This window comes from Trichogramma pretiosum, unplaced genomic scaffold (genome assembly GCF_000599845.2).
Source record: "Trichogramma pretiosum strain Unisexual culture from Peru unplaced genomic scaffold, Tpre_2.0 scaffold30, whole genome shotgun sequence".
Taxonomy (NCBI): Eukaryota; Metazoa; Arthropoda; class Insecta; order Hymenoptera; family Trichogrammatidae; genus Trichogramma; species Trichogramma pretiosum.
Genome location: NW_019641675.1, coordinates 22,714 through 35,878, shown reverse-complemented (window position 1 = coordinate 35,878; position 13,165 = coordinate 22,714). Strand labels below are relative to the sequence as shown.

The window sequence follows — 13,165 nt, the reverse complement described above, 5'->3', positions numbered from 1 at the left end:
ATGACGATAATCAGTTGATCAATCGCATCCACGAACAATGGCGCAACGAGCAGCAGATCTGTATTATGCACGCACCGTATTATACACAATCACTGCGCACATTCAAATCGGAACCAGAATTGAAATGATATAACACGAACGTGTACCTCTGCTGCTCGGCAATATCTATATAGGCACGAAGAACGCGCTGAGTAGAGAGAGAAAATCGCTTCGTGTTTGTATATAACACAAACGAACGAACAACGAACTTTATATAGAGGAGAGCGAGAGAGAGAGAAAGAGAGAGAGAGCCGTGCACAGTGCACACCAAGTGCAGCACACAAACACACAGATAGTACAGTTTATAGAAGAGTAGCGCAGGCTGTGTCCGACAACAACGCGGAAGAGCAGTGCCCCCTTCGCGCGAGCCGCACACGTCTGTCTCTGTCTGTGTGTGTATATAGCAGCCGCATATTATAAACCGGCCGGCGTCGTTACGTTCTCGCACTCTCTTGCAACTTGACTATATATAATATATACGCGCGACAAGCGCACAAGCGAGCGAGGTCTTTCTCGTTCTATTATATATCGATGCATGCTGCTGTGTGTGCATCGGGCCGATCGCGCGCAAACGAGATGAAAATCGCGAGAGGCTTGGAGACGTATAGAAACGTTTCGGAGCCCTCCTGGCCGACTCGTGCGAATTCGTTATTGGGTGGGAAGTATTATGATACGGCTTTCGCGCTCTGATTCTAACGCAGTTAGCTTGCGGCTGCTTTCAAAAATTCAATTACGCTCCGCATGTATACCAGAGGATAATTTAGAAGCGGAGACGAAAATTTACGTGCGCGTACTTCCTCGTATACATAATGCGATTGAACTTTCCAAAAACTCATCGTTTCGTGTTATTATATGGAAGAGATCGTCGTCGTCGTCGTCGTCGTCACAACGCGTGAACACGAGAAAATCGATGCGAAACGAGAACGAATCGATAAATAATGTACAAAAGCCGAGTGTGTATACATGCCGACTGCCTACGCTCTCTTTCCCTCTGTGTTTATATATAAAAGTATGCTTACGTAGTGGCACCTGTCGATTTTCTGAACTTTGGCCTCAACAACAAAACGAGCTTTTTTTCTCTCTCTCTTTCTATCTATTCAACGCGCATATTGTACTCTCCCTCGACGGAGTGAGAGTGAACATACAACAACGAAAAAAAAGAAGTACACGAAAAACCGTGACAACGCAGACTTCGCGCATCGCGTACTCCTTTTTAATAATCCATTCCTCGAGCATTTGTGTACAGCTTTAATGTATGTGAGTGTGTGGGTGTACTGCTCCGACACGACCGAAAGCTCGCTGTGCCACACGCGCTCCTCGTCGTTGCAATTGCCCATGACCCAGCAACGGCAGCAGCAGAACCTCGCGTAATGCGCGCGCGCCCGCGATATACTATGTATGCATATAAGTACGATAAAGAAAGATAGACTTTTCTCTCTCTCTCTCTCTCTCTTTCTCTCTGGCTCCTAGGAAGGTTATTTACGTCGAAAAGGAGAGAGAATCTCTGCTGCTGCTGCTGCTGCTGCTGCTGCATCGTCGACGCGATCGTCATCGTCGTGAGTGTTTCCGGTCGTTATTTCAGCTCATCCGTGTATAGTAAGGACAGTGAGATAGCGAGAGAGTAAGTAAGTAAGTATAGCGGCGTGCAGTCTGCGACTCGATACACATGCACATAGCGAATTTTTGCGCTCTCGTTTCTGCTGCTGATCGTCGTTAGACCGTTAGTTGTATTTACATTATATCCGAGGTACTTCACTTAAGGATATGCCGTGATTCAATTTTTTTTCTTTCTTTTCTTTTTTTTCTGCTTCTTAATCGTCTTTTCTATCCGGATTACTGGTGCTCGAAACGATTTAAAGCTCATTGCGCGGACAGAGGAGAATTAAAAGCAGCAATTTCGTACATCATTGACGTTTAAAGCTCTCTATCTCTGTCTCTCTCGTTTACGAAGGGTGAGAAAAATAAAACGGAAATTACAAAGAGAATTTCGAGGAAAATCGTGCGCGCGTTTGTCAAAGCTGACTGCGAAAAGAGAGATATAAAATATTCCCCGTGGAGGGTGAGACAAAAATTTCTCTCTCTCGCTCAATTTCGGTTAAATATTCTCTCTACTCGGTTCAAGGGCGACACGTGTGCCGTAAGCTCCGACGTGATGCGTGCGCGCCTGTAATCCGAGCGACTCTCGCTCTTTCGCTGAACGATATAAAAACACTCCTCCCCCCCCTGGCTATATAATCGTATTCGTTTCACATCCGCATGGCGTATCTGCTCTCATTCATCGTCGATTGACCACACAACCACCACCCTCTTTTCGAGTTTGCGTTTAGTACCTTCGTGCAACCTACATTTCACAGTCGTCGACGCATATACAGAAGAAATTCGAGCTTGCAGCACACCGCGTACTTTGCGGTGGTGCTCGGTTACGCATTTAACCACCCCGTGACAATCAACGCAGATTTTAATCAAATCTAACGTTGCGAACAACAGCAGTAGTGAAAAAAAAATACAATAAGAGAAAGAGAGTAGAGTAACGAGAGGATAGTATACGAGAAGAAACTTCGACCCATATTGGCTTGCGGCTGCGCGTGTACGTGAAGGGTAGTAGCAAGGCATTCGGAGGCGCGTTATATATACACGTTTGTACTACTACTACTACTACTATACGTATATATAAATACTATGTAGCTCTAGTCGTGACGACGGCGCGAAGGTCAAAGCTTCGAGAGAGCAGCGAGGCGTGTGGGTGGGAGTTGACTCGAATTCTAGAATCGATACTTATACAGCGTATTGCAAGTGCCTTAATACGGTTTTCCTCTCTTTTTCTCGCATTCGCGCTCTCGTTCTTACAACTGTTAGATTACAATGTCTTAATGATGATTATTATTTTTTTTTTCAGGAAATACAAGGTTCGACGGGAGGAAATGGAACGAGAGGAAATATGGAAATAAAAATTCATTAATCGAACAAATGAAACGAAAACACAGCTTGTCATGGGAAATGAAAGAATAATTCTAACGCAGATTGTACATAAAGACACGATGCCACATAATGTATAATTCAGAAAGCCTGTGCACGCGTCCGCCGTGTGTTCGCCGCGCATCAAGGACAACTAGAAACTCTCATCTTACTTTCTACGCGGCAGCGCGCACCGTGTGTGTACGATACTCGCAAACGGGTGAATCTGGCGTCCTGCGAAAACGTCGCGCGCGTTCATTAAATACGTATATGCGTTCTCTGCGTGAAACGTGAAAAGGACTCTTAACCGCGTGCGTCTACAATAGTAATTCAAGCTCCACATAATAGCGTTGATGAGATGCGAACGAACGCGCCGGTGAAAATTTGTCACACGACTGAGAGATTGCTCGCTGCGGCGCTACTCGACACGATTGTTTAGTAAAACTATATATATTTATAAAAGCTCTTTTCCATTATATAAATTCTGATAGAACTTGAATACGTACACGTATTATAAAATGCAATTAAAATCCTGATATTATAGATTATGAAAGAGAAGAAATATAATGTTGAAGGAAAAAAATACACGCACGTAGACGTACAAAATATGTTGTTGTTTATCCCACACGTGCGTGCGCACATACGTAAGTACTCGCCGCAGAGCAACAACAGGCAAAATATGTATACGTGAATATGCAAAGCAAAGCCGCCGCCATAAAGCCGCAACGCCTCGCTGAATATTGGGGTAACGAAAACGCGCAATGAGTTTACATCTCTCTCTCTCTCTCTCTCTCTCTCTCTTTTATCGTATAAAGCAAAGAGTCGAGCGATTCAGCTATATACATGCAAAATCGTATATACATACTCGCATACCTGCGCCGTAAGAGCGTGTGTAAAAATGTGCACTCGTGCACGTTTGGGTATGTATAAGTAACGCAAGGTGGTGCACAAAAAAAAAGAACAGCGAGAAGAAGAAGTGAAGGAAAAAAAAATTACACGCGCGGCTCTTTGACCTCGTTTCACGCCGGACGCGCCCGCCGACTACCGCCACGGCGTTGCAGTAGGTGGTTATTTACACTAATTATTTTATGAAATGCTTCGAAATACTCGATGTGATTAATATATTTCGATGCCACCGATGCATATTCGAGAGAGAGAGAGAGAGAGAGAGACCAGCAGCAGCGTCATGCTACCGTATACGTACTTAATACGTGCATAAGAGGGTGTTTAATTATGGCGCCAATTAGATTTTCCGATGAATCGAATCGTACGTACGTAGGTACGAACGTGCGTGCACGCTCCAATAAAGCTCCTCCATATAGATGTACATACAGATAAGCACGCGCGATTGTTACACGTTTGATTCTCAATTAAAATTGCTCGATTGTACTTTAATGGCAGATTTACATTCTCGACGAATCAATTCAAAATTAAAATATCAAAGTCAATACTTTTCTTCTCTCGCTCTCGATGACTCTTTGATATGCCTTTCGACGATCTACGTAAAATTTCATTTTCATCGCTCTCTTTACCACGGACGAGATTTAAATCTTCAAAAGACGTATTACGTTACGCTACGCTCGCCCGCGCGCGGTTATTGACTGCCGCTCGTATTACGCCACCTGTTTAGCCTAATTACAAAGAGACAGCCTGCGCAGGTACTTGCTCGTCGTAAATCAAGCACGCGATTATTAGTATACGCGTGTCTCTTTACCGGGAGCAACAGAGAGAGAGAGAGAGGAGAGTCTCATAAATGTCAAATATTGTTACAATATTCACGCCTTTGAGGTGAAAGAAAGGAAGAGAGAGAAAGAAAAAGAAAAAAAGCCGAGAGGAAACGGACACGCTTTTTTGTGTCTCTCGCACAATATCCAGACTGTAACGCACGCAAAGTGGTGTATCACCGGGCCAGCAAAAATCACGAGCACGAAGACAACAAAAAATTGTATACGTATATACACACGGCGGCATCTCTGGGCGGAGCTTGTTTCTGTATATTATACATTGCACTCTGCACGCGAAGGCGTTTGTGCAATACTTGTTTTCCGAGTTTTGGAGCTCGAAAATCGGACAGCTCTCTGCTCTGTGTGCAGCGCTACAAGCTTTCTCGTGCCGCGTGCAGAGTGACCGAGCACACATATACACACGACACTATATACGCAGCAGGTTTTGTAATAGGCGAAAGCGAGCGACTACAGGATCGGTCCAATACTCGATTTCGAATTGTAGCCTTGCGATTTTTGGGTGTTTGCGTCTGAAAAAGGCTAATAATCGGAGACTACATTTTAACAGGTAGTTTTCAGTTTTGCCTCGTAAACCCCGGTCCTTCCCTTTTTGTTCTACCGTGTATAGCATCATCAGCACGCACCTACTCTCTGTCTCTCGTAACCACGCTGTTATATATCCTCCTTTTTGCACATTTCAAGACTCGCACACACACGCTCGCGTACAGAAGAGAACTCTGTGTTCTCCTTTTTAGCACTTCGTCGGTTCCCTTTCAGTCTTCTTCTCTTCTTCGCGTTTGCATACATACAGCCATCGCAGAGAGAGAGAGAGAGAGAGAGAGAGAGAGAGAGAGAGAGAGAGACGCCCATGTAGACTCCTTTCACATAGAAGAGTCCCATTTCCCAGACCTCTTGGACTACGCTGTTTTCTTGAGTGTGCGGCACGGTTGTGTATGTGTTTGTATGCGTTCGTTTGCGACGTTCCTTTATCTTTGGCCGGCTACCGCGACCGAGAGAGACGCTTTGTGAAATATATATCTGTGGTGGAAAGGGAGGCCCGACCAACTCCATTTTTCGTGTTTTCGAAAAAACCGTGTGTGAAGTTGCGTATACGAGTGCGTAGATAGACGCGGACGACTGTAACTCTGTACCCGCGATATTTTAACTTACTACGATGAATCTTTTGGCCCATGTAACTATCAAATTGATAAAGTAGATGCGAAGCGAAAAAAGTGGACTTGGACGGGTTGACCGGGAAATGTCTTGCGCCCAAGTCCACATGCTGAAAAAATGACGGCATCTGTGTTAGACACAATTACGTTGCCGAGTAACTTGACTAGCTGACACTAGATGTCTATTATTGAGTACCCGCAAGTGGCGAGAAATTTCTCTCGATAGCTATATATGAATGATGTTTGAGTCTATACGTTCATTGATCTCCTTTGGATATAACACTTCCAGATACTGCAAACAGTCTCAATCGCTATAAAAGGTTTTAGACGATAATGCATATCATTTATAACATGCGTGGTCACACGTAGATGATAATGATATCAATGCATGTTGATTAATAATATAACTGGCAGTGGTCTGAAAAAATTTAAGAGTGTATAAGGCGAAGGGGATCAACTTTTGTAAAATTTGTTGCTTCTTTGAGATTCCGTTTACGCGTGTCACATATTAATTAACACGCGCCTCCTTGTGGGTGGTAATATCCACAATGAAAGAACGTCATATATCCACAATGATGAGTAAGAATGATTAAATGCAAAAATCAACAATTTTCTCGGGATAGTACTCGAACCTCTGACCATGTGGATGTCGAACGAGTATTTCACGCACGTGCCATTCGTCATTATGTATATAAGAGGAGATCGAAATATGGATGATTTCAAAAATCACTTCGTAATCGTAATGAAAGTTATTCTTTTGGTATCAAAAGAGAATACCCACAACCTGGACCCTAACAAATCGAACTGTGCACGGTCTTAAAGAACGTCCAGAAAGAAGATGTTTTAACCGTTACAGAGTCAAAATTTCATTAATAAAATGTTTTTCTATGAATTTTATTCCTTTTTTTACTTATTTTTATTAATATCGATCTACACTTGAAATAACTGACACAGATCGATTTTTGAGTTAATTGACCACTGTCGCACATTTTTCCACTTGTATCAATGATACATTTTGAAAAAAATTTGAATGGTGGGTTTTAAAAAATCAGAAAAAATCCTCACAAGTTACAAATATGGCCAAATCTAAAAATAAAAAGCAATTTTGCCAAAAAAAAGGGCAATTCGATATCGCGTTGAGGGTTTCGCTGAGTTGGACTTGGGTTACTTGGGTTACTATGGACTTGGTCGGTTTGGCATTGTGCTGTACCAAACGATAGAAACAATTTCCATCCATTTAGACACTTGCGCATCAAAGTTGACTCTAAATGTAAGTATTTAAAGTCATAAGCTCGATTTGGAAAAAAATGGAGTTGGTCGGTTCTCCCTTTCCACTACAGATATATAATTTGAGCATCATGGTGTGTGTCTGTGCGAGTGCACATCGTCAGCGTAGACTACGACGACGACGAGACTTTCCAGTGGAGAATTTTTCACACGTTCTATCTCTGCACGCTTGCGAGTTCTTCTTTTTTTTTGCATAATTTCACTCGTCCTCGCAGTTGTCATCGTGGTTGTCGTTGTCGTGAAAATATTTGTCGCTCTCATTTTCGAGTTTCATAATTATTCATCGTGCACATTCATTTATACTTTTTCTCGTCAAAGAGAAAAGCGTTATCATCGCCGCTGCAGTAGCAGCAGTCGCATTATTATAATATAAGCGGCAAAGTTTCTGAAAACAAACTGCTATGAAAACTTTTAATTCGTCCGGTTAAAAGCGATCGCGATATATGTATATGCGGCACGTAGCTGCGCGCGCTATTTCGCTCGAGCCATCCGGTCACGCTCCAAAAAATATTCCCTTCGCGCGCTGCGCGAGACAGATAGATAAACGGGAAAAACTTCTGTCCCTTTCTCGCCCCCTAAAAGTATAACGATCGAACACGTAATACTATATTGGCTCTAGCATAAGCTCTTATTTGGCACTGTGTGGCCTATGTAGTGCTCGAATGAAGTTTCAATCCAATGTAGTAAATAAATGCACCAAGGCGCCGCGGCAGCAAAAAAATCCAAAGGCATGTTTGTGTGTGCCGATCGGCGAGTGAGTGAACGCGAGAGTCACGATATGCGAGCCAAACGTAATCGTTTATATATATATGTGTGTGTGTGTGTGTGTGTGTGTGTGTGTGTGTGTGTGTACGCGTCGTATAAAATGAACATTGGCATTTCGCCGCGCGAACACAAAATCCTACTTCGAGCGCGCACTCGACGACGACGGCGACTTCTTACGTTACTTTTAATAACCGTCCAGTTCCAGTGAGCGCAGCGTGTGTATAGTAACGCGTGCATGTGCAGGCCTCTCTTATTAGATAACCGTGCGCGCGAGAAAGTGCGCCATTACCGATATATACGATCACACGTGCAGCGCACATCCGCGCACACGGCGGAATAATACTCGTGCAGTGAAGTTGAAAAAAAAAATTGTTTTACTCAAGACTCAAAATTACAAACCTATATAAAGCGCATTATACGTATGAAATTTCGGATGTTATGCGCGGACACCGTAAAATAAATATAGGAGCAGCTCGTCATTGCCGGCACGTTACGGAGGAGGACTTCTGCCTATACCGCGATACAAGAGTGTGTCGTACTGACGCGCAGGCTAATCAAATTTGAGGCCTCGTATCTCGATATATGTTTCCTGGCGCGGCGCACAGAGAACAGTAGCAGCATTATATTCATGAAAAATCGAGCGGTGCTGATTAAAAAAACAACAATAATAATAGCGTAATGAGCACAGAGGCGAGAAGCTGCTGCTGCTGCTACTGCTTTGCTTGCTGTTGCGACACAAAGCGCGCTCGCTCGCGTTGGCAGCGGCGATAAATTTTGGAAAATTATTTAGATTAATTATCAAGTGAGTGTGACATCCGTCGAAAAGAAAGAGAGACAGAGAGTAGAACAGCGATTCAAAACACGAGTCACAGTTGAACAATCGGAGTGCTTGCGCGCGGCAGGGCGCACACCGATGGATTATTAATGTTATAAACATCGCGTAATGAGTAATATCGCGATGATAAAGCTGCTTTTACTGCGATTTGCGCGCGGTGGCTTGCACACACACACGCATACACGATCTGCGACGATCGTTGCGCCTCGTCTCAACATCAGTCATTGAATAAAAGTTTCGTCTTAAAAAATAGTCGACCATTTCATCGGTAATAATAATGCTGCTCGTTTTTCATCAAATATTGTACTCAATGTACTACATTCTCGAGTCAAGTATATTTCAGGAATAGGTCAGAAAGAAAAGAGGTACCCGCCTTCACCGCGACGATATATTTTTATCCTCGCGCAAAATAACAACAAACGCAAAACAACAGCTGGATAATTCAAATGTGCCCGCACGAGCTAACAAAGATAAAGTATGCAGCGAGCTTTAAATTTCAAGAGCTATATACTTATGAATCGCGCTCGAGTTCTCGCACGCGCAGCTTTCGCGTCGCGAGAGAGAGAGAGAGAGAGCGAGCTTTTTCTTTGTAGCAGATGAGACACTGCTGCTGCTTTATTTTTCAGATTTTCCGCTAATATACTCGCTTTGCCTATCCTGCGTCTCTTTCTAATGCTACCTTAACGTATATAATATACATGTATGGTGAAGCAACGCGGCAGCGTCACAAGCCCGTGCAGACGAGAGCGAGTGAGCGTCGTCGTCGTCGTCGTCGAGAACGTGTACGATAAAGTTTTCAAATTAACGTTTCAACTATGTCAGGCCATAAGCACGAGACGAGAGAGAGAGACGATGATGACATTATGAATGAAGCAATTTATATATCGTACATACAATAAACGTGCATATGCTGTGTGAGGGAGTAGCAGCTACTGCTGCTGCTACTGGTACTACTAGCATTACTACAAACAGCGACTGACCGATGTCGAAATTTTAACACGGGCCTTCTTACTTCAGCAACGTTAGGTAAAAAAACAACGCTTGCTTCATTATTGCTGTAACGACACGAGGTTAAATGACAATTTCTACCTGTGCTCGAGTCGCTCGGTTGCGCGCGCGCACGAGAGAGCAAGAAAAACTTGCACGAGGCGCGGCTGCCACCAAGATCAAGTGCACTGAACGCGCCAGATAAAGTGTGCGGTGCTTTTTCTTCTCTCGGCCAAGCTCTCTCTGTACTGTGTGCAGTACGAGGCTATCGATTATTAAACGGGGGTGAAGGAGGAGGAGGAGGAGGACGCGTGCACCGGAGTCGTGCTAGTAAAATCGTGTCCTCTAAAGAAAAAAATAGAACTATGCACGATACATTTTTACCCTTTGGCAGGCCTAAATATATAACAACAAACGATTCTGACGTCGAATTAAATAATATCAGAGAGAGGCGTCGATCGATACGTACGTGCACCATATCGCATGCTGCACGTTTTATAGTAGGTGATTGATAAAATATCGATACAAGAGCGAAGAGAACACATGACTTTGCAGGCATCTTCGAGTAGCAGCAGCTCACGGACGGAGGCGGTGGGATTTTAAACTCAAAAGAAGAGCGAGAGAGAGGAAAGCACAAAAAAAGTTTCAAGGTCGCACAGATCGCGCGCACGACGCACACACACAACCGTGAGCACGCAGAGCGAAATTCGATAAAGGGTTAGAGGGGGCTTAGCTTAACATTATTATTATACAATTAAATAAAGATGCATTTATAAGTTAAACTCACAATCCAAGTGTTTCTTCTTGGGTCCGATCATCTCCTCGGTGGTGGCCTTGCAGACGGCCTTGGCCAAGCCCTGGCCAGCGAGACTGTGCCTGGCAGCCAAGAGCCTGTCGTTGATCGTCTGGCCCGCCATTTCGTGCCTCCTCTTTCTTCTTTTTTAACTTCTTCTCTCCTCTACAATGTATCGCACGCACGCGTAAAATACGTTAATTCACTGTGGCAAAGCCTTCCTCGTTTTATTGTTGTTTTCTTTTTATTAATAAAGTATGCAATACCTGCGGCTGATTCAAGAGTCTCTTCGATTTTTTGCCTCGCAACGATGTGAGAGACGATGTGTATTACTATGTAATAACCACTATATCACAATGTGCGTGCGCGAAAACTCACTCGATCACCTTTAAACAGCACAAGAAGGAAAAAATTCTGATATGATGAATCAACACTATTATAAACGAAACATTTTATTTAATTTTATTTTTTTCTTTGATTTTTTGCTTTCTGCTACGAGAGCAAGTGAAACACCTCGCGCGATTTCGTTGGCGTGCTTGTGTCGCGCGCACTCACATAAATACACCCAGACAGACATACGATACTTACACACATTCATGCACACACAAACACCACCTTTCGACACTCTCCGTCTGTCTGTGTATTATATGCTTGTATTATATACGCGCACACGCTTGTGTGTCTTCAGCCTGTGATTAGTACAGGTAGCTGTGGATACTAGATTACATTATTACGCGCATGTACGTGTGCGAGTCGCTGTTTAAGTATGTATTGTATTTATCGCGACGGTGTATCTTGTCTTGGATGCAAGTGCAAGTACATCGAGTATCGAGTACCGCACACGAATGCGAGAGGAAAAAAGTCAACTGTGTGTGTGTGTGTGTGTGTGTGTGACAGTAAAGCGTCGAGAGTGAGCCACAGTCCGTGTAAGTGTGTATATAAGTGTAAGTATATATGTAAGTAATAATCGCTCACAGTCAGACAGAGTCAGACAGTCACACTCACAATCTCAGCACGAGGCAGCAGCGGAGCCAGAGAGCGCGACTTATCGACGTGTCTCTTCTTTGCAACAAAAAAAAAAGAGAAAAAAAGTCGAGATTTCAAGTATAATTATACTATACGCGTTTGGAATGAAAGGAAAAAAAACTGGTCGACTCCGAAAAGCACATCTTCAATTATTTGCGGCTTTTTGTCCGCTAATCTAGCCCCCCTTTAAACAGCTGCAAGCACACATATTATATACACATACACACACATGTGTAACACACCCTACACAGAGAGAGATTTTTTCGGTGTTATAAAACAAAAACACTCTCGCGAGCGCGGGGTTGCTGCTGGGCACACGCAGAGAGAGAGAGACACGGGCACGCCGAGAAATGCACTCTCGAATTCTCACGGCTACACACGCACACGAACACAAGCACGATTACGACGAATCGCTGCTGCTGCTGCTACTGTTGCGGGTATTTAAAAGGGAGTTGCTGCTGCTCCTGCTTGTGTATATATTACGATATGTGGACGGCGATGTTGTATGCTACACACGTTATATCCGACATATAAATATACAGCAGCAGGCACATACACACACAGAGAGATATGAGATATCGTATACACATACGCGCACAGATATGATATATTATATGTTTTATATTATTAAGAGAGGATATGTAGAGAGGCACGCGCGCACACACTAGCACGGAGCAGCACACGACGAGAGAGGCAGAGAGCTGCAACTCACCACGGGGGTTGCTTCTCTTTCGGAGCAGCAGATACTCTCTTTCCCTACTATACTCTGCGAATTTTAGATATGTAATGATTATGCATATGCGCGAAAGTGACTTTACACGTTGAAAGAAGAAGATAAATTGTGTGCAGTCGATAACGACGATGATGTGTTGTATATGTCGTCGACGTCTACGTCGTCGTCGTCGTCGTCGTCGTCGCCTACGCTCGCGTCCTCCGGGGGCCGACTGACTGACTGACTACTACTGTGGCGGCGACGGCGGCGGCGGTAACTTCGCGCTGCTGCTGCTCCTCTCTCTCTCTCTTTCTCTCCGTCTCTCGCGAAATTGCCTGAGCTGCTATCTTTGCGTTGCTGCTGCTGCTGCTGTTACACTCTCTATCTCTTTCTCTTATGCTAGATGTTGTGCGTGCGCTGCAGCAGCGCGAAACGAAGAGACTCGTGCACACATTCGCGTTTTATATATTTTATGTACTTGTATATGTATAGATATGTACCTAGTGCACGAAACACATGTATACACGGGAGGCGCACCGAGCAACACACTGACTGCTGCTGCTATTCCTCTGACACACAAAACTTTCAGCACTAGACGTTTCTGCAACGCAGAGTTTTGCGCTGCTATCTTTCTCTCTTTCTCTCTCTCTTTCTCTTTTAGCAGGCGCTGCTTATGTGCTTCGCGTTTGCGGCGGCGGCGGCGGCGTTCGATCGACTGAGCTCTGCGCATACTCTTTTACCGAGCGCTGCTTTACGCACACACATACACACACACACTGAAATACAGTTGAGCGAATGTATGTTCAACACATATAATACTAGCAAAACGAAGCACACAGGTATATTGAGATGTGTGCGAGGCGCGTACGG

General features: G+C 44.1%; 1 protein-coding gene across 21 annotated transcripts in view; it reads right to left on the bottom strand.

The window, feature by feature from the left end:
• The window catches only part of LOC106653167 (phosphatidylinositol-binding clathrin assembly protein LAP), a 42,939-nt gene extending 29,934 nt beyond the window's left edge, over positions 1-13,005 (bottom strand). For 14 of the 21 annotated variants that reach the window (XM_014372472.2, XM_023460662.1, XM_023460659.1 and 11 more), the window contains exons 1-3: positions 12,296-12,787; positions 10,824-10,943; positions 10,552-10,722 (exon numbers count right to left, since the gene is read on the bottom strand). In XM_014372472.2, the coding sequence (XP_014227958.1) occupies positions 10,552-10,681 (130 nt within the window). In that variant the 5' untranslated portion in view covers positions 10,682-10,722; positions 10,824-10,943; positions 12,296-12,787. The other 7 variants (XM_023460663.1, XM_023460666.1, XM_023460665.1 and 4 more) reach the window with 5 other exon arrangements.
• Between the last annotated feature and the right edge of the window lie 160 nt (positions 13,006-13,165).